Consider the following 22,179-nt stretch of genomic DNA (forward strand, 5'->3'; position numbering starts at 1 on the left):
AATGAAAAAAAAATCTCAACTTTTAGGTCGTAATAACTTACCTCTTAGAAGTAAATTTTTTTTCCAGATCCTCATTGTGAACCAGTTTTGTATCCCCAAACTGCCATGATGATTGTAGATCACAGCCTACATCAAGCCGGCACTGGTTAAGAGTATCATGTATGAAACTATACTCTCTAGTGTTGGTGCAACAAGGTGACAAGTAAGCTAAAGATAAAGAAAAGGGCAAGTGGTTATTTGACTTTAAAATTACATCTTTGTACATCTACACAATGACATATAACTATAATATCAAAACCAGAAAAATAATATCGGTACAATCCACAGATCTTAAGATTTTATCAGTTTTACATATACTTGTATTTGTGTGTATAGTTCTATGCAATTTTACCATATATATAGATTCATGGCAACCACTATAATCAAGATTCATCACCACAAAGATCTCCCTTACTGTTTTATAAACAGAATCATACTGAAAACCCTATTCCCCTTCTCTGCCTCTAAGTCTTGAAAACTACTCATCTGTTCTCCACATTCTATACCTTTGTCATTTCGAGAATGTTTTGTTAAGTAGAATTTTGTATTTGTGACCTATGGACATTGGATTTTTTCATTCAAGATAATCCCTTTGAGATCCAACTAAGTTGTTATTTCAGTAGATGGTTTCTTTTTATTGCTAAGTATTCCATGGTATGGATGTACCATAGTCTAACCATCCACTCACTGTAAACCTAGGTGGTAGCCAATTTTTGGCTATTCTAAATAAGGCTGCTATGAACATTTGTGTATGGTTTTTGTGTGGACCTAAGTTTTCACTTCTCTGGGATATGCCCAAAAGTGCAATTTCTGGGTTATATGATACTTGCACGTTTGGTGTTTTTAAGAAACTATCAAACTGTTTTTCAGAGAGTGGCTGAGCTATCTTACATTTCCACTGGTTATATGACTGATTTGGTTTCTCCATATCTTTGCTAACATTTGGCATTGTTATTCTTTTAATTTTAGCTGTTTCATCAAATGAGTAGTGGTATCTTATTGTGGTTTCCATTTCCTTAATGGCTATGATGTTGAACATCTTTTTATATGCTCATTTGCTGTCTGTACATCCTCTTTAGTAAAATGTCTGTTCATGTTTTTTTCCTTACTATTGGAATGTCTTTTTCTTACTATTGAATTTGCAAAGCACTTTACATGTTCAAGATCTGAGTTCTTCTCAGATACATGATTTACAAGTGTTGACGAGGACGTGGAGAAAAAGGAACCCTTGTGCACTGTTGGCGGGAATGTTAGTTCTTCAAAAAATTAAAAACAGAAATACCATTCGATTCAGTAATTCCACTACTGGGTTTTTACCCCCCAAAATGAAAACACAAATGTGAAAAGATACATGAACCCCTATGTTTAGCACATCATTATTTGCAATAGCCAAGGTATGGAAGAAGCCCAAGTGTCCAATGATAGATGAGTGGATAAAGATGTGGTATATAGGGGTGCTTGGGTGGCTCAGTCGGTTGAGTGTCTGACTTCGGCTCACGTCATGATCTCAGAGCTCATGGGTTCCAGCCCCGCGTTGGGCTCTGTGATGACAGCTCATAGCCTGGAGCTGCTTTAGATTCTGTGTCTCCTCTGCCCTTCCCCAGCTCATGCTCTGTCTCTCTTTCAAAAAAAAAAAAAAACCATTAAAATTTTTTTTAAAAAGCTGTGGTATATATATTTACAATTTAATATTACTCAGTCACAAAAAAAGGATAAGATCTTGCCATTTGCAACAACATGGATGGACCTAGAGGATATTATGCTACATGAAATAAGTCAGAAAGAGAAAAAACAAATACCATATGATTTCACTTATATGTGGAAAATAAAAAACAAAAAGTAAAAATCAGACCCATAAATAGAAAAACTGATGGTTGCCTGAGGGAAGGGGGGGTGGAAGGAAGAGCAAAATGGGTAAAGGGGAGTAGATATGGGTTTCTCATTATGGAATAAATAAGTCATGGGGAGAAAAGGTACAGCATAGGGAATATAGTCAATGGTACTTAACAGTGTTGAACATTGTATGGTGACAGATAGTAGCTACACTTGTCGGGAGCACAGCATAATGTAGAGTTGTTGAATCACTATGCTGTACACCTGAAACTAATGTAACATTGTGTGTCAACTATACTTAAAACAAAAAAACAAAACCCTACCTTTTCTCCCACTAAGCTTGTCTTTTCACTTACCTAACAGTCTTTTACAAAAATTTTTAATTGTGATGAAGCCAATTTATCAACTTTTCCTTTTTTTTTTTAAAGTTTATTTTTTTTTTTTAGTAATCTCTATACCCAGTGTGGGGCTCAAATTTATATACCTTGTGCTTTTGACATCACTTCTGAGAACTGTTCTAGATTCTTCAGATATTCTGTCATGTTTTCTTCTAAAAATTTTAGTTTCACATTTTCCATTTAAACCCATGATTCTTTTTCCACGATTTTAGTTTCAAGTAATCTCTACATCCAGTTTGGGGCTTGAACTCACAATCTTGAGATCAAGAGTCGCATGATCTACAAAATGAGCCAGCCAGGCCCCACCCATGATTCAACTGTAATTATGTTTTGTGTGAAGTAGGGAGAAGTTCATTTTCTTGCCTATGGATGCTGTCCAATTGCTCCAGCAATATCTGATGAAAAGACTACCTTTCCTCCATTGAATATACTTTCATAAAAATTAATTGAAAGAAAATCAAACAAGCGTATTAATGTGGGTTTATTTCTGGAGTCTCTATTCTGTTCCACTCATGTCTATTCTTCTGCCAATGCTACGCTGTCTTGATTACTGTAGCTACAGAGTAAGCTTTTAGTATTGAGCAGAGTAATTACACTTTGTGTTTCTACTTCAAAATTGTTTAAGCTATTCTAGTTTCTTTGCCTTTTCATGCAAATTTGAGAATAAATTTATTTACAAAAAGACTTGCTGGGATTTTGAGAGAAATGGCAATAAATCTAAATTTGCGGAGAACTGACATCTTCATTATGCTGAGTCTTCTAATCCATGAATGTAAGTACACCTCCCCAGTAACAGATTCTCTTTGATTTCTTTCATCAGCATTTATTGTTTAAAGCATAAAAACACCATACATGTTTTTGTTAGACTTCTACATATGTATTTCATGTTTTGAGCTATTATAAATGGCATTATGTTTGATATTCGTGTTAATTTTCATGTGCCCCTTGCTAATCTATAAAAATTTAACTGATTTCTTCCATTTTTTAAAAATTGAGACATAGCTGAGTTGGTATACAATAATATATTAGTTTCAGGTATACAACATAGTGATTCAACAATTATATACTTTACAAAATGCTCACCACAATAAGTATAGTTACCATATGTCACCATCCAAAGTCACTACAATATTATTAATTATATCCCCTAGACTGTATTTCTCATTCCCATGACTTAACTTATAACTGGAAGTTTGTACTTCCTAATCCCCTTCACTTATTTTGCCCATTCCCCCAACTTCTCTCCCCTCTGGCTACCCTTAGTTTCTTTTCTGTATTTATGAGTCTATTTCTGCTTTTTTCTTGTTCACTTGTTCTGTGTTTTAGATTCCACATGTTAAGTGAAATCATATGGTATTTGTGTTTTTCTAAGTTATTTCACACAGTATAATACCCTCTAGGTCCATCCATGTTGTCACAAATGGCAAGATTTTATTCTTTTTTATGGCTAATATTCCTGTGTGTATGTGTGTGTGTGCACATATACTCCATCTTCTTTATGCATTCAACCATGTATGGACACTTAGTTGCTTCTATGATTTTTGTATTTTAATCATGCATCCAGTGACCTTGCTGGACTTACTAGTTGGGGACTTTTTTTTTTTTTTTTTAATTCCTTGGGTTTCCCTACGTTATCTTCAAACAGAAAGTTTTATTTCTTCTTTTCCAATCTCTGTTTTTAAATCAATTTCATTCACTTTTTGCACTGGCTACAATTTCCAGCACTATGTTGATAAGAATGGTAAATGAGAATGTTCTTGCCTTCTTCTCTTACAGAGAAAACTTCAGTTGTTCATCATTAAGTGTGATGTTAGCTACAGTCATTTTTAATATACTCCTTATCAAGTTGAGGAAACTGCCCTGTTCTTAGTCTGCTGGGTCTTTGTCATGAGTGTTGAAACTTGTCAAATGCTTTCTTTGCATTAATTAATATGATTATGCAATTGTTCTCTATCCTGCAAATATAGATTCACTTTCAAATACAAAACCAGGCTTGCATCCCTCAAATAAATTTTCTTTGGTACTGTGGTCTAATTCATTTTATATACAGTGCTGTTGAATTCGCTTATATTTTGTATAAGATTTCTGCACCAATATTCATGATGGATATTGGCATGTGTTGTTCTTTTTTTGTATTGCATTTGTCTGCTTGTAATATCATAAAATTATTTTCTATTTTCTGGAAGAGGTTCTGTGGAATTTGTATTAACTCTTTTTTAAATGTATAGCATTCTGGGGCATCTGCGTGGCTCAGTCGGTTGAGTGTCCTACTTCAGCTCAGGTCATGATCTCATGGTTCATGAGTTTGAGCCCTGTGTTGTGCCTGCCGCTGCCGGTGCAGAGCTCACTTCATATCCTCTGTCCCCCTCTCTCTCTGCTCCTCCCCAGCTTGTGTTCACTCTCTCTCAAAAATAAAATAATTAAATTAATAATTAATTAATTAAATGTTTAGAATTCTCCAGTGAAACCATCTGGGTCTGGAGATTTCTTTTCCAACAATGTTTTGTTACTTTGTAGTTTCGGACAAATGGGTCTATTTCATCTATGTTTATGTAAGTAGATCTGTTCATAGTATTCCCTTATTAACCTTTAATGCTGTGGGTCAGAAGTGATATCCCATTTCATTCCTGATAGTGGTAATTTGTAACATTTGTCCCTTCTGTCAGTCTTGCTAAAGGTTTGTCAAGTTTTTTATTTTTTCAATCAACCAACTTATTTTTCATTGATTTTCCTTCTTTGCTTGTTTTGGGCTTGTTATTCCGTTCTTATTTTCTTAAGGTGGAAGCTGAAGTTACTGTTATGAAATCATTCCTATTTTTAAAAAATTTAATTCCAGAACAGTTAACATACGGTGTTAACATATAGTTTCAGGTGTACAATATAGTGATTCAACAATTCTATACGTTACTCAGTGCTCATCAAGATAAATGTACTCTTAACTTCCCTTCACCTATTTCACCCATCTCTCTACCCACTTCCCCTCTGGTAACCGTCAGTTCTCTATAGTTAGGAGTCTAGTTTTGGCTTGTCTCTCTCTCTCTTTTTTTAATAATTTTTTCAGTGTTTATTTTTGAGAGAGACAGAGTATGAGCAGGGAAGGAGCAGAGAGGAAACAGAGAATCTGAAGCAGGCTCCAGGCTCTGAGCTGTCTGCACAGAGCCAGACAGGAGGCTCAAACTCCTAAACGGAGATTCATGACCTGAGCCAAAGTCGGACACTTACCCGACTGAGCCACCCAGGTGCCCCACTGGCTTGTCTCTTTTTAATTTTGTTCATTAATTTTCTTCAATTCCACATATGAGTGAAATCACATGGTATTTGTCTTTCTCTGACTGACTTATATTGCTTAGCATTATACTCTCTAGATCCATCCATGTTGTTGCAAATGTCGATTTCATTCTTTTTTATGGCTGAATAGTATTCCACTGTGTGTGTGTGTGTGTGTGTGTGTGTGTGTGTGTGTGTGTGTGAGTGAGAGAGAGAGAGAGAGAGAGAGAGAGAGAGAGAGAGTATTCCACATCTTCTTTATCCATTCATCTATCAATGGACATTTGGGCTGCTTCCATAATTTAGCTATTGTGAGTTATACTTCAATAAACACACAGGTTTTTGAATTAGTGTTTTTGTATTCTTTGGATAAATACCCAGTTGTGGAATTACTAGATCATATGAAATCCTTTCTATTTTCTAATGTTAAGTATTCAGTGCTATAAATTTGTTAGCAATGCTTTAGCTGTGTCCCTAAAATTCTGCTATGTTGCATTTTCATTTTGATTCAATGCATTTTATTTCTCTTGAAATCTCATGAATATTTAGAAATGTGTTATTTTCCATGTGTCTTGAGACCTATTACTTTCTATGAATTTCTACTTTGCATATGGTCCAAGAACATATTCTGTATGACTTCAATTCTTTAAATATGGGGAGATGTGTTTCAGGGCCCAACATATTGTCTATCTTGATAAGTGTCAAATGAGCGTTTGAAAAGAATATCTACTCTGCTGTTGTTGGGTGAAGTCATGTATAAATGTCAATTAGATTCTGTTGTTTGATGGTGTCAAGTTCTTCTGTATCTTTGCTGATTTTCTGCCTTAATAGTTCAGTTCTACCAATTGTTGACAGAGGCATACTAAAGTCTCCAGCTGTAAATCTGAATTTGTCCATTTCTTCTTTAATTTCTAATAATTTTGATTCATGCATACTGAAGCTCTGTTGTTTGATGTATACACATTAAGGTTTGCTATGTCTTATGGGTAGATTGACCCTTTCTCTCATCATTATGCAACATCCCTCTTTGTTCCTGGTAATTTTCTTTCCTCAGAATTCTGCTTTATCTCATATGAATAAAGCTAGTCTTGCTTTATTTTGGCTGTTTCCATGGCCTTTCTGCCTATGTTACTTTAAAAAATGTGTATCACTATATCTGCAGTGGATTTATCAACATTATATACTTCAGTCATCTTAAAAAATATATTGTATCAAAAAAAAAAAAAGAAAAAAATATATTGTATCATTCAGGGCCCTTGTTTCTTTCTTCTCAAGTGCACATGGAACATTCTCCTAGATAGCTCACATACTGGGTCACAAAACAGCCCTTCCTAAGTATACAAGAATTGAAATCATACCATGCACATTTTCAGACCATGCTATGAAGCTTGAAATCAACCACAAGAAAAAAGTCTGGAAAACCTCCAAAAGCATGGAGGTTAAAGAACACCCTACTAAAGAATGAATGGGTCAACCAAGCAATTAGAGAAGAAATTAAAAAATATATGGAAACAAATGAAAATGAAAATACAACAATTCAAATGCTTTGGGATGCAGCAAAGGAGGTCCTGAGAGGAAAATACATTACAATCCAGGCCTATCTCAAGAAACAAGAAAAATCCCAAGTACAAAATCTAATAGCACACCTAAAGGAAATAGAAGCAGAACAGCAAAGACACCCCAAACCCAGCAGAAGAAGAGAAATAATAAAGATCAGAGCAGAAATAAACATTATAGAATATAAAAAAACTGTAGAGCAGATCAACGAAACCAAGAGTTGGTTTTTTTGAAAAAATAAACAAAATTGATAAACCTCTAGCCAGGCTTCTCAAAAAGAAAAGGGAGATGACCCAAATAGATAAAATCATGAATGAAAATGGAATTATTATGACCAATCCCTCAGAAATACAAGCAATTATCAGGGAATACTATAAAAAATTATATGCCAACAAACTGGACAACCTGGAAGAAACGGACAAATTCCTAAGCACCCACACACTTCCAAAACTCAAACAGGAAGAAATAGAAAACTTGAACAGACCGATAACCAGTGAAGAAATTGAATCAGTTATCAAAAATCTCCCAACAAATAAGAGTCCAGGATCAGATGGCTTCCCTGGGGAATTCTACCAGACATTTAAAGCAGAGATAATACCTATCCTTCTCAAGCTGTTCCAGAAAATAGAAAGGGAAGGAAAACTTTCAGACTCATTCTCTGAAGCCAGCATTACTTTGATTCCTAAACCAGACAGAGACCCAGCAAAAAAAGAGAACTACAGGCCAATATCCCTGATGAATATGGATGCAAAAATTCTCAATAAGATACTAGAAAATCAAATTCAACAGCATATAAAAAGAATTATTCACCATGATCAAATGGGATTCATTCCTGGGCTGCAAGGCTGGTTCAATATTCGCAAATCAATCAATGTGATACATCACATTAATAAAAGAAAAGAAAAGAACCATATGATCTTGTCAATTGATGCAGAAAAAGCATTTGACAAAAATTCAGCATCCTTTCTTAATAAAAACCCTCGAGAAAGTCAGGATAGAAGGAACATACTTGAACATCATAAAAGCCATTTATGAGAAGCCCACAGCTAATATCATTCTCAATGGGGAAAAACTGAGAGCTTTCCCCCTGAGATCAGGAACACGACAGGGATATCCACCCTCACCGCTGTTGTTTAACATAGTGTTGGAAGAGCTAGCATCAGCAATCAGATAACAAAAGGAAATCAAAGGCATCAAAATTGGCAAAGATGAAGTTAAGCTTTCACTTTTTGCAGATGATATGATATTATACATGGAAAACCCAACAGACTCCACCAAAAGTCTACTAGAACTGATGTATGAATTCAGCAAAGTCGCAGGATACAAAATCAATGTACAGAAATCAGTTGCATTCTTATACACTAATAATGAGGCAACAGAAAGACAAAAAAAGAAACTGATCCCATTCACAATTGCACCAAGAATCATAAAATACCTAGGAATAAACCTAACCAAAGATGTAAAAGATCTGTATGCTGAAAACTATAGAAAGCTAAGGAAGGAAATTGAAGAAGATATAAAGAAATGGAAAAACATTCCACGCTCATGGATTGGAAGAATAAATATTGTTAAAATGTCAATACTACCCAAAGCTATCTACACATTCAATGGAATCCCAATCAAAATTGCACCAGCATTCTTCTTGAAGCTAGAACAAGCAATCCTAAAATTTATATGGAACCACAAAAGGCCCTGAATAGCCAAAGTAATTTTGAAGAAGAAGACCAAAGCAGGAGGCATCACAATCCCAGACATTAGCCTCTACTAAAAAGCTGTAATCATCAAGACAGCATGGTATTAGCACAGAAACAGACACAAAGACCAATGGAATAGAATAGAGACTCCAGAATTGGACCCACAAAAGTATGGCCAACCTAATCTTTGACAAAGCAGGAAAGACTATCCAATGGAAAAAAGACAGTCTCTTTAACAAATGGTGATGGGAGAACTGGACAGCAACATGCAGAAGAATGAAACTAGACCACTTTCTTACACCATTCACAAAAATAAACTCAAAATGGATAAAGGACCTGAATGTGAGACAGGAAACCATAAAAACCCTAGAAGAAAAAGCAGGAAAAAAACCTCCCTGACCTCAGCCGCAGCAATTTCGTAGTTGACACATCTCCAAAGGCAAGGGAATTAAAAGCAAAAATGAACTATTGGAACCTCATGAAGATAATAAGCTTCTGCACTACAAAGGAAACAATCAACAAAACTAAAAGGCAACCGATGGAATGGGAAAAGATATTTGCAAATGACATATCGGACAAAGGGCTAGTATCCAAAATCTATAAAGAACTCACCAAACTCCACACCCGAAAAACAAATAATCCAGTGAAGAAATGGGCAGAAAACACGAATAGACACTTCTCTAGAGAAGACATCCAGATGGCCAACAGGCACATGAAAAGATGCTCAACGTTGCTCCTCATCAGGGAAATACAAATCAAAACCATACTCAGATACCACCTCACACCAGTCAGAGTGGCCAAAATGAACAAATCAGGAGACTATAGATGCTGGAGAGGATGTGGAGAAACAGGACCCTCTTGCACTGTTGGTGGGAATGCAAATTGGTGCAGCCATTCTGGAAAATAGTGTGGAGCTTGCTCAAAAAATTAAAAATAGATCTACCCTATGACCCAGCAATAGCACTGCTAGGAATTTACCCAAGGGATACAGGAGTGCTAATGCATAGGGGCACCTGTACCCCAATGTTTACAGCAGCACTTTTAACAAGAGCCAAATTATGGAAAGAGCCTAAATGTCTATCAACTGATGAATGGATAAACAAATTGTGGTTTATATACACAATGGAATACTACGTGGCAATGAGAAAGAATGAAATATGGCCTTTTGTGGCAACGTGGATGGAACTGGAGAATGTTATGCTAAGTGAAATAAGTCACATAGAGAAAGACAGATACTGTATGTTTTCACTCTTATGTGTATCCTGAGAAATTTAACAGAAGACCATGGGGGAGGAGAACTCCCCCATTGACTCTAAAAAAGTTAGAGAGGGAGGGAGCCAAACCATAGGAGACTCTTGAAAACTGAGAACAATCTGAGGGTTGATGGGGGGTAGAAGGGAGGGTAGGGTGGGTGATGGGTATTGAGGAGGGCACCTGCTGGGATGAGCACTGGGTGTTGTATGGAAACCAATGTAACAATAAATTTCATATTAAAAAAAATAAATAAAAATATATTGTGTCAACCCGTTTTTTTAATTGGTATATATCATTTACACTTAATATAATTGGTATGTTAGGGCTTAAGCCTGCCATTTATCTGTTTTTCCTCCACTGTTCAATTCTTGATTTCATTTTCCTGACTTCCTATGGGTTACTCAAACATTTAAAAAAATCCATTTTGATCTATTTTTATAAAAATCTTTTAATTCTGATGTAACTGTAGATTCACATGTAGTTGTAATATATAATACAGAAAGCACCTATATTCCCATTCGCCCAGTTCCTTCCAAACGTAACATCTCACTTTATAATTATTTCCTCTATATACACTGAGAATCACATCAGAGAATGTTACAACTTTTTTTCCAACTGTCAAACATAATTATAAAACTCAAGAGAAGGATGGCTCATTATATTTCCCTGTATTTTGAATCTTTCCTTAATTCCTAATGTTCCCAGCTTCCTTCTTCTGTTGCTTTGTTTAGAGAACTTTGTTCAGCCATTCTTTCAGCCATGTGTTGATGAAAAAATTTTAATTTACTTCATCTGAAAATGTCTACTTCATTTCTATTCCTGAAGGATATTTTTGCCAGGGATAGAACTATGGGTTGACAGTTCTTCTCCTTCTATACTTAAATGTTATGCCACCTCCTCTAGGCTCCATGGTTTCTAATGAAAAATCTTCTGTCATTCAAAAAAATTTTCCCCTATAGGGGCACCTGGCTGGCTCAGTTGGTTGAAGCACATGACTCTTACTCTTGGGAGTCATGAGCTCAAGCCCCCTGTTGGGCATAGAGTTTACTTAAAAATTTTTTTTTCCCTTATAGATATGTGGTTGCTCTAGTTGCTTTCAAGATTTTTCTGTCCTTAGTCTTCAGAAGTTTGATTATGCTGTGCTATAGCATGGACTTTTTGGGTTTATGGAACCTTCAGCCTTTTGACTATGCAGGTTTATGCCCTTTGCCAAATTTGGGAAATTTTTTAGCCAATATTCCTTCAAGTACTTTTCTACACTCTTTCTCTTCTTCTTTGGGGACACTGAGGACAAAGATGTTAAATCTTATATTATTGTTCCACACATTCCTGAAGCTCTGGTATTTTTTTCTGTGTGTGCATGTGTACGTTCTCCCGTGTCATTCAGGCTGAGTAGTTTCTATTGTTATTATCTTCAAATTCACTGACTATTTCCAATGTCTTCTTCTCAACTCTTCTCTGGATCCATCCTTTGAGTTTTTATTTTGATTATTGTATTTTTCAGTTCCAAAATTTCTACTTGGTTCTTTATTACATTTTGCATTTTTTTGTTGAGATTTTCTATTTTTTCATTTGTTTCAAGAGTGTTCATAGTTGCTTACTGAAACACCATTATAATGGCTGCCTTAAGAGCCATGTCAGATTAATTCCAACATCTGTTTCATCAGAGTATTGGCATCTATGGATTACTTTGTCTCATTCAAGTTGATATTTTTCCTGGTTGCTAGAAAATGAGTGATTTCAAAAAATTTTATTTTGGTCATTTTGGATATTGTTAAGATATTCTGGATCATATTTAATCTTGGGTTTTACCAAGCCTCTACTGAAATTGAGCTAACAGGGGAAACTGCCAGTAAGAAAAGGGAGGGACTGATTTCTTTACCACCAGATTGGACTGAAATCCTGGCTCCCTAAAGAGTCTCCAACAACACTGTGTGTGTGGGGGGGGGGGGGGGTGCTTTGTTACCATGAGAAAGGGGTAGAAGTCACTGCTCCTGACTCAGCCTCCAATGACAATGTGGGAAAGGGACAGGTGTTTTGTAACTGACAGGTGTGATAGCAGTCCAGGCTCCATACTTGGTCTTCATGGACTCTATTCCAAGTGAGAAGGGGTGGCTCATCACCACAGGGCAGGGATGGAAAACCACTGACACTGCAGGGGAGGGGATGCCAGGGAGGGGAACCTGTTACTGCCATGAAGGGGAGAGGAGTGGATAGAAGTCTAAGCCCTCCACTTAGCTTTTGCTAACAAAGGTGTACCGACTATATTTCCCCCCCTAGTTTTTTGTAGGAATAAGGGATATACTGTCAAATAAGTTTCTATTTTTCTAGGATGTGCCCTTCCTAGTCCTTTTCAAGGGAGAAGACACTTTTCTTGGGGCTTTCTGTGTCTATTCCAGCTGGTATTCCTGGACTGTTGGCATATGATCTGAGACATGGAGGAAACACAAACATAAAATCCAGAGAACTTACTGCAGTGACATTCCTTGAGTCCCAGGGTTTTTAAGTGGTCCATCTTCTCTACACCTTCCAAAGTCTTCTACTATTTGTTTTGTGTATAATGTCCAGCAATTTTAAGTGTACTTAGTGAAAGGGATAGGAGTCATGTCTGTTTCATTGTGTGTGAACCAAAGGTACATGTGTGTTTAAGGAATTAAAGGCATGACTTCATCTAATTTTATATAGTCAAAACAGAAGATGAACACAAACTAAGAATCAGAAAAATGCAGTAATAGTTATAAAATAACCCCGCCTTCCTTGGAAATAGTAAATATTACCTTTCCCAGCTGCCCTCCTGATCTTGGGAATAGTGAATTTCTTCAAAGGATTGACTTCTACACCAGCAAGTAATAAAGGCTCACTGGTTGAGTTCATTTTCCATAGTGTCTTGTGTTTAGCAATATCTTTCATTTCCATTTTGTTGGTGGCCTAAAATCAACCCGAAATTATTAAACAAAAGGTCAATTAATAAGTAAGAGGCAATGGCAGTAAAACTTTAAAATTTCTTACATGGAATTGAACACACTGTCTTGGTCACACTCACAACAGTTTCCAATCACAATTTGTCAGGTCACCCAAAATAAAAAATTAACAGCTTTAGCTTTTACATAATGTTTTAAATATTTATTTTGTTAGCTTCTAATAAACCTTTTCTCTGTAATTTATAAAACTGTAATGGGGTAACTAAAAGTGTGTGTTCCTGAAAAGTTTAATAACTTCCAAACAATTAAAAAAAAATGTTTATTTAATTTTGATGGGGTAGGGACAGAGAGAGAAGGAGACAGAGGATCTGAAGCAGGCTCTATGCTGATGGCAGTGAGCCCAATGTGGAGCTCAAACTCACGGACTGTGAGTCATTACCTGAGCTGACACCAGATGCTCAACTGACTGAGCCACCCAGTCACCTCTGAACAACAATTTTTTATTAACATTTGGTAAAATTCTTGCCAAATACTATGTTTTTAAAAAGCATTTTGTCTATACACTTCTGTGAACAGAATGAATTCTCTAAATCAGAATCTCTGCCTGTGGGAAAAACCTAAAGTTGTAAACCAACTACTACAGGACTATCCCTACATTGGATTGCCTAAACAGTCAATCATTGGCTAATGTTCCATAGTATCACTCTATAAATGGATTAAGACCTCATATATTGTCATACTATAAAAGATTTCTTTTCCTCCCTTCTTTCTCTCTCCAACCCTCCCTCCCCTCCCACCCAACACATACAGTTAATTCTTAACCTTTCAAGCAGAACTCGTACTAGGTATTGAAGGAAAGTTATGGAGTCTACACACAGAAATATATGTAGACATGGATTTTTTCATACCATTTCATAATATGGTTCATGGACCTCCTGATAGCTATTAACTGCTTAGTTCCAACTTAGCTCATAATCTACATTAAGAGCTGCCAAAATTCTACAGAAGGATCATAAAGGATAAAATTCTACAGAAGGTTCACAAAAGATTTTCCCTTCAATCCCCACTCCACCCTTTATGGGAGATAATCTTACAATCTCCCAAACATGGATCAGAATAGGGAATCTGAATAGACAGAAATCTCTAGAAACAGAAAATCAGCCTTTCTCTCATCTAGCTTCACTGATAGACACCAGTGGTGTTGTCACCTAACAAGAACACCCACAAGATACACTATCTTGAGTCAGGGCACCTGGCTAACTCAGTTGGTAGAGCACGTGACTCTTTATCTTGGCATTGTGAGTTTGAGCCCTGTGTTGGGTGCAGAGATTATGTAAAAATAAAATCTTTAACAACAACAAAAGAAATACTGTTGCCAAGATATACCAGCCTGAGAGATAGCTGTCAAGATAGCCATATTCATCTGGTAAGGGGGAGAAGGAAGAATAATTTATTTAATGACTTAAATTACAAGAAAACTTTTCACTTAATCGTGATCTATACCTACTGTACACAAAGGGATACTACCATCACTTGAATATACTTGAAGGGCCAAGTGCTGCAACAATCCTCAATACTGCCTTTAACTATAGTTAAACTGTATTTTCAGGAAAGGTGGATACTATTATAGCTGTATGGTTTCTTATACAATGTTCCTCTAGTACAATTTACTAATAAAGTGGGCCTCTGAAATTCACTGGTTTTGTTCCTTAGTGCTTAGGATAACACTAAGTCACAAATTAGCTAAGTTAAAAACTGTAGTGAAAAATGAATATTCAGGGCACAATGGTATTCGATGTTCTTTAAAAAAAATTTTTTTTTAATGTTTGTTTATTTTTGAGAGACAGAGAAGAGTATGAGCAGGGGAGGAGCAGAGAGAGACGGAGACAAAGAATGTGAAGCACGCTCCAGGCTCTGAGCCATCAGCACAGAGCCTGATGTGGGGCTCAAACCCACAAGCTGTGAGATCATGACCTGAGCATCTGAAGTTGGACGCTTAACCGACTAAGCCACCCAGGCGCCCTTCAATGTTCTTTATTAAGTTGCACCCAGCAATTTTTCAAGTAGGAATAATACTTGAAAAACTTCAGCCTAAACAACTTAGCCATATTAAAGTGATAACAAATTCATATAAATCTTTATATTCATATTCACAGTCCCATAAACATATCCTGTTCTGTAGTATATAACAGGATATGTTTTTACATATGTATGCAAATGGTTGAGTGTCTGACTCTTGATTTTCACTCAGGTCATAATCTCGTGGTTTGTTAGATCAAGAACCACATCGGGTTCTATGCTGACAGTGTGAATCCTGCTTGGGATTCTCTCTCTGCCTCTCTCCCACTCATGCTCTCTCTCTCAAAAGTAAATAAATAAACACTTAAAAAATAAGTATGTATAGGGGCGCCTGGGTGGCGCAGTCGGTTAAGCGTCTGACTTCAGCCAGGTCACGATCTCGCGGTCCGTGAGTTCGAGCCCCGCGTCAGGCTCTGGGCTGATGGCTCGGAGCCTGGAGCCTGTTTCCGATTCTGTGTCTCCCTCTCTCTCTGCCCCTCCCCCGTTCATGCTCTGTCTCTCTCTGTCCCAAAAATAAATAAAAAACGTTGAAAAAATTAAAAAAAAAAAAATAAGTATGTATATTATGATCAATGTTAAGCTAACACACTTGAAGATTATACAAAATAATACATTCTAGGAAAAAAATTATTAAAACTGATTTAAGAAGGAATTACAAGAATTCATCATCTTAGTACTGTCAAGAAGAAATTAAATTAGAAGTTACAAACTGATTCTAAAAGTAAAAATGATATTATGGGGCTCCTGGATGGTTCAGTTGGTTAAGCATACAACTCCTGATTTCAGTTCAGGTGATGATCTCACAATTGTGAGATCGAGCCCCATGTTGGGTTCAGCACGGAATGTGGAGCTTGCTTGGGATTCTCTCTCTGCCCCTCCCCTGCTCGTGCTCTCTCTCTAATAAACTTAAAAAATAAAAAAATTAAAGTAAAAATGATATTAATATATCACAAACCATCTGAGTTCACCCCAGAAATGCAAGGGAGATTTATCAATAGGAAATATGTACATCTCATTTACTACATAAACCTTTTAAAAGTATTTTGCCTATACACTAAAAAAGAAAAATCAAGTGATTCTCTCAATAGACTATGATTATCTCATAGACTTATGATTTTTTTTTTTTTAAAAACATCTTAGGAAAGAGGAAGCGACAGAGAAATTGGTAACGAACACCAAAAATTTATAGCAAATTGCTAAATATCAGGAGCACTACCTTTTCAATTAAGAATAAAATAAGAATGCCTTTGTTTCCTTTATCTCTGCTTCCCTGTAACAGTGGGCTGGTGGTGCTCACAAGGGCAAATGGCAAGAAATAAAAGGTATAAAGGCAAGTTAAAGGGAAAAAAGAAAAGGGCTTGGGAATTTCTGGGAGTAAAAGAGTGTTTCAGCTTGTAAGAGAAAACTTAGATGAAGTTTTAGATGAAGAATGAATTTTACTTAGAAAGGCAAAAAAATCATAATGTTTCAAATTTTGGTTCTACCATTAATTAACAATGTTATATTAGGCAAAATGCCTAACTTCTCTGAGACTGATAATATCAATAATATTTCACATGGTTGTAGCACCTGTATGCTATAATGGACACAATTAACTATTTGTATATTCCTAAAGTCTATCCTATGGAACCAAGTTACACTATTTGTCAAGAAACACAGGACTGCAAAGATAACCTGCTTAGAAGTCAAGTGATGTTGGTTCTAATACTAGCTCTTAATAGCTCTCTAATACTAGGAACTACTCAACTAACCTCCAACAATTCACTAACTTCTGCAGTGTGTTACTCTGTGTGCATTATGAATTGTATTACATTTTTCAGGGACAAGTAATGGCCAAAGAATAGATATCTTTTATGCCAAATAGTCAGGCTAAATATTTGATCCTCTTGAAGTCCATTTTATTTTATTTTATTTTTTTTAATTTTTTTTTTTTTCAACATTTTTTATTTATTTTTGGGACAGAGAGAGACAGAGCATGAACAGGGGAGGGGCAGAGAGAGAGGGAGACACAGAATCGGAAACAGGCTCCAGGCTCCGAGCCATCAGCCCAGAGCCTGACGCGGGGCTCGAACTCACGGACCGCGAGATCGTGACCTGGCTGAAGTCGGACGCTTAACCGACTGTGCCACCCAGGCGCCCCTTGAAGTCCATTTTAGAAGAATATTTGTATTGGGTTTCCAAAGACCATCATCAAACATTAAGGACTTGCATGTTTGGGAGATTAGAGATTACTAAATAAACCTGCAAAATCTTTAACCTGATTGTCAAAGAGTCTTAATAACAGAACCTGTTTCAAGTGAAAAACTTAGCCTTAGAGTTTCTTTAATGAGACTCAACTGCTATCAGTTGAGTCCTTATACAAGGTAACTCAGGATGACTGCAGATACACAAAAGCATTAATGAGAAAGTTTTTTTTCAGTTCTCTTTCAAACTTTTGTATGAATCAGCTTGTTATTAATTTATCTTTAAAATCTCTAAAACTTTGCTGTTCTTTAACAACAACAAAAGCAATGCCTCAGTTTCAGGATTTTCTGGCAAATAATACTGTTCTAACTTATTTTTACACTTACCTTCTATTTGTGCCAAATAATACTGACTTCCTATTCATTTTCCATCCCAAAATATACTTAAGTAAAAAATAAGTCTACTTTAGAATATTACAGAAGTTACTGTAATGATGATATGCAGATATGGCAAAGATCATTCATTCCTCTTCTAGTAATCTCAAAAAAGAGTTCCTGATGAATAAAGAATACTCTCAGAACTTAAGTCACAAAAGTAATTTCTGAGTTCTTCTGCAGAGTTCTAAATGGTTCAGACTAAGAATTATTTGATAAGCAAATGGTTAAATCAGATCACACATATGATAAACTGCATATACAATTAGTGAAATTAAGCCAAGAATCCCTTAGTTAAGACTATATAATGGAGAAATAAAATACATTTTTGTCATATCTTTCATTTTACAGATCAGGGATTGGCAAACGCTGGCCCACTATTAGTTTTCATAGGGACTGAAATTTAAATGACTGGAAAAAAGTCAGGAATAGTATTTGTCGCTTAAAAAATTATCTGCAACTCAAATTTAAGGGTCCATGGTAAGTAAATTTTACTGGGACACAGCCACACCAATTTATCTATTGTCTATGGCTGCTTTACTATTAGAAAAGCATAGCTGAGTAAATGTGACAGACACTCTGGGGCCCACAGACTAAAATATTTACTACCTAGCCCTTTACAGAAAGAGTTTGCCAACCCCTGTCAGAGATGAAGCAACACAACTAATTGGGACAATAAAAACTAGGTCTTATGACTTCCATTTCAGGGCTCTTTCTCCCATACTCCCATTGTCTCAATTATCTCTCTACTGTATTATGAATTTCAAAGTGAGTGAATCCCTACTCACTTTGCTTCTCTGCATCTTGCCCAACAGCATTTAAACAGGCTCAAACCTGATCATTTCAAAACCAAAATAGGATTCTACCAGGGTTATACATGTCTTTATCTAGATCACCTTACTTCCTCCTCAATCTACTTTGATTTTCAACTCCACCTCAACAGCAATCTTCAGTTACCTTTTTCACATCAGTCTCTCACTCACGTAAGCACACTTCTGGCTCATAACTTACTTGGCCTGTTTACATTTGATACTCTTGACCAATCTGCCCCACTCTTCCCTGATTGCTGTGACTTCATAATCCTGATTTCAGGTGGTCCTTTCTCAGTCTCTTAATAATTCAACACTAAAACATTATTGTTTTAATGTTTCCTTCTATAAGGGAAATAAGAGAATATTCTCTTTGAAGATTTTTTTAGTAGTATTTATCAAACTAATTTTAGCCAACAACAAAAACAAAATCTTGTGGTTTTAATTTGCATTTCTTTCATTACTAGTGAGGTTGAGTCATTTTTTCCCTGTCACTTGTTCCTCCTATCTTTTTCTCCATTTTTTCTTTTTTACAAGTAAGATGGTTTTTAATGATTTGTAAGGATTTTATACACAGAGATATTAGTTTTTGTCTGTCATAATAAAGGTTGCAATATTTTTGTCTTAATTTCATTTACGGCATTTGTATCCCATAGCAAAATTTTAATTTTTGTGTAGTTTAATTTCTCAACCTTTTATTACACTGGATTTTTATCTTAACACCATCAGTGTAGGAGAGTTCCAGTTGTTCCATATTTTCAACTCACATAATACTGGCCCAGACTTTAATTCCTGCCGATTCGGCATTTGCCGATGTGCAAATGCTATCTCACTGTGGTTAGTTTGCATTTGTCTGATTTTTCATAAGACTGTGTATATTTATTGGTCATTTGTGTTTTCAAACCCGTGAAATGCCTGTTCATGTTTTTTACCCACTTTTTTATGAGGCTATTTATTCTACTCTATGTATTTGCCAAAAAAAAAAAAAACTTTTTTTTTTTTTTTTAATTTTCTTAACGTTTATTTATTTTTGAGACAGAGAGAGACAGAGCATGAATGTGGGGAGGGTCAGAGAGAGAGGGAGACACAGAATCTGAAACAGGCTCCAGGCTCTGAGCTGTCAGCACAGAGCCCGATGCAGGGCTTGAACTCATGGACTGTGAGATCATGACCTGAGCCGAAGTCGGCCACTTAACCGACTGAGCCACCCAGGCGCCCCCCCAAAAAAATCTTTTTGAGATATGAGCACTTCATCAATCATATTTGTTGCAAATAATTTCCCCTCACTTTTTAAACTTATCTTTTCACTTTTTTGAAAAATATTTAATGTGGTTGAATTTATACACTTTTTCCTTATATTTTGTTTTTGCTTTTGATAAACTTTAATAATTCTCCCCAAGATCATAAAGAATATCCTCTCTATTCTCTTCTATGAAAAGTTTTATAGTTTTGCCTTTTACCTTCAAGTCCTTAAATAACCTGAAATTCATGTTAGTCTGAGGTAAGAAGGGCTCAATTTTTCCATATGAGTATCCAGGGTAGCATTAGAAAAATCTTTCCTTTCCCTATTTATCTCTGGTATCTCTGACATTAATCAACTTTCCACATATGTATGATTTCTAGGCTCTCTGATCTGTTTTATTGGTGTCTTTCTGCATTCCTGCACCAACACCACACAATAATAAATCTTGATATATGTTAGGATAAAACCAAAAGAAAATAAAAAACAAATCTTGTTTTTTGAAACACCTTTGCTCTTACACACATATTTTAAAATAAGTTTGTCTAAAACATAAAAGACTCTTAAATATAGAGAACAAACAGAGGGTTGCTAGAGGGGCGGTGGGAGGGGGATGGGCTACATGGATAAGGGGCATTAAAGAATCTACTCCTGAAATCAGTGTTGCACTATGTGCTAACTAACTTGGATGTAAATAAATGAAAAAATGAATAAATAAATGAATAAATAAATAAATAAATGTAAAATAAGTTTGTCTAATAAGAAATCTTGTTTAGGTTTTAACTGGAATTTCACTGATCTACTACTGATCAATGATATTGTTTTATGAGTCTTCCTCTCTTGAACATGGGTTATCTTCCTATTTATTCATGTCCTTTATATCTTTCAATAAAGATTTCTTTTTTCCACAAGGGTATAACATGTTTTAAAGAATTTATTGTAAGTTCTGGGGTGCCTGGGTGGCTGAGTCAGTTAAATGTCCAACTTCAGCTCAGGTCATGATCTCATGGTTCATGGTGTTTGAGTCCCACGTGAGGCTCTGTGCTGACATCTTGGAGCCTGCTTGGATCCTCTGTCTCCTTCTCTGTGCCCCTCCCTTGCTCTCTCTCTCTCTCTTTCAGAACTAAATAAACATTAAAAAAATAAAGGATTTATTCTAAGTTTGTCATAATTTTTAAATCACTACACATTATCTTTTTAAAAAGTTGTATTTTATTCACTGCTAATGTTTAAAGTGGTGTTCATGATAATGACAATATTTATCTGTAACACTTATTAGGAACCAGACACTTATCTAAGTGCTTTAGGTATATATTGATCCACTTAATCATCATATCCCTATAAGATTCCCTTATTTTAAATTAGGGAAAAAAGTGTAAGTTAAATAATGTGCCCAAGGACAGAAAGCTAGGAAGTGTTTGTTGGAATTTAAAGCCAGGCAGTCTGACATTGGCATGAATACACTCAATTGTTAGGCAAAATGACTTTCACTGAAACTGATTTCTGTACACTGACTGCCAGCAACCTTGCTATGCTTCTATTGATTCTAATAATTTGTCTTCATGAACAATCATAACCTTTCTGAATGAGGAAGGGCATATTATAATGATTTTCAGCATGTTTCTTTTTTCCAATTATTATACCATTTATTTCTTGTGCTTGCCTTACTGCGCAGGCTAGAAGTTCTAACGTATGTCAAATATAAGTGATAATGGCAGGTGCCTTGGTCTTTTCCCTGAACCTAAAGGGGAAGTTTTAAATCTTTTACAATTGAATGACAAATTCTATTTTTTTTTTTTTTGAAAGATATCCTGTATTGGTTAAATTTTCCTGGGTATAAAATTCTAGACTGACTGCTATTTTCTCTCAGCTCTCTTAAGATACTATCCCACTACTTCCTGTGACCCACTGCTCCTGTTAAGAAATCACCTCCAAAAGCAGTGTGGAGGTTCCTCAGAAAATTAAAAATAGACCTACCCTATGACCCAGCAATAGCACTGCTAGGAATTTACCCAAGGGATACAGGAGTACTGACGCATAGGGGCACTTGTACCCCAATGTTTATAGCAGCACTCTCAACAATAGCCAAATTGTGGAAAGAGCCTAAATGTCCATCAACTGATGAATAGATAAAGAAATTGTGGTTTATATACACAATGGAATACTACGTGGCAATGAGAAAGAATGAAATATGGCCTTTTGTAGCAACGTGGATGGAACTGGAGAGTGTGATGCTAAGTGAAATAAGCCATACAGAGAAAGACAGATACCATATGGTTTCACTCTTATGTGGATCTTGAGAAACTTAACAGAAACCCATGGAGGAGGGGAAGGAAAAAAAAAAAAAGAGGTTAGAGTGGGAGAGAGCCAAAGCATAAGAGACTGTTAAAAACTGAGAACAAACTGAGGGTTGATGGGGGGTGGGAGGGAGGGGAGGGTGGGTGATGGGTATTGAGGAGGGCACCTTTTG

The 22,179-nt window shown here is 36.0% G+C and overlaps 1 protein-coding gene across 4 annotated transcripts in view; it reads right to left on the reverse strand.

Annotated features, from left to right (window-relative positions):
• The window catches only part of TEX15 (testis expressed 15, meiosis and synapsis associated), a 100,528-nt gene that overhangs the window by 51,306 nt on the left and 27,043 nt on the right, over window positions 1–22,179 (reverse strand). For all 4 annotated transcript variants that reach the window (XM_019466844.2, XM_019466842.2, XM_019466841.2 and 1 more), the window contains exons 3-4: window positions 12,820–12,970; window positions 42–207 (exon numbers count right to left, since the gene is read on the reverse strand). In XM_019466844.2, coding sequence (XP_019322389.2) covers window positions 42–207; window positions 12,820–12,958 — 305 coding nt within the window. In that variant the 5' untranslated portion in view covers window positions 12,959–12,970. The remainder of the gene's footprint in view (window positions 1–41; window positions 208–12,819; window positions 12,971–22,179) is intronic.

This window comes from Panthera pardus, unplaced genomic scaffold, assembly GCF_024362965.1.
Source record: "Panthera pardus isolate Hobbes unplaced genomic scaffold, ASM2436296v1 HiC_scaffold_13, whole genome shotgun sequence".
Taxonomy (NCBI): domain Eukaryota; kingdom Metazoa; phylum Chordata; class Mammalia; order Carnivora; family Felidae; genus Panthera; species Panthera pardus.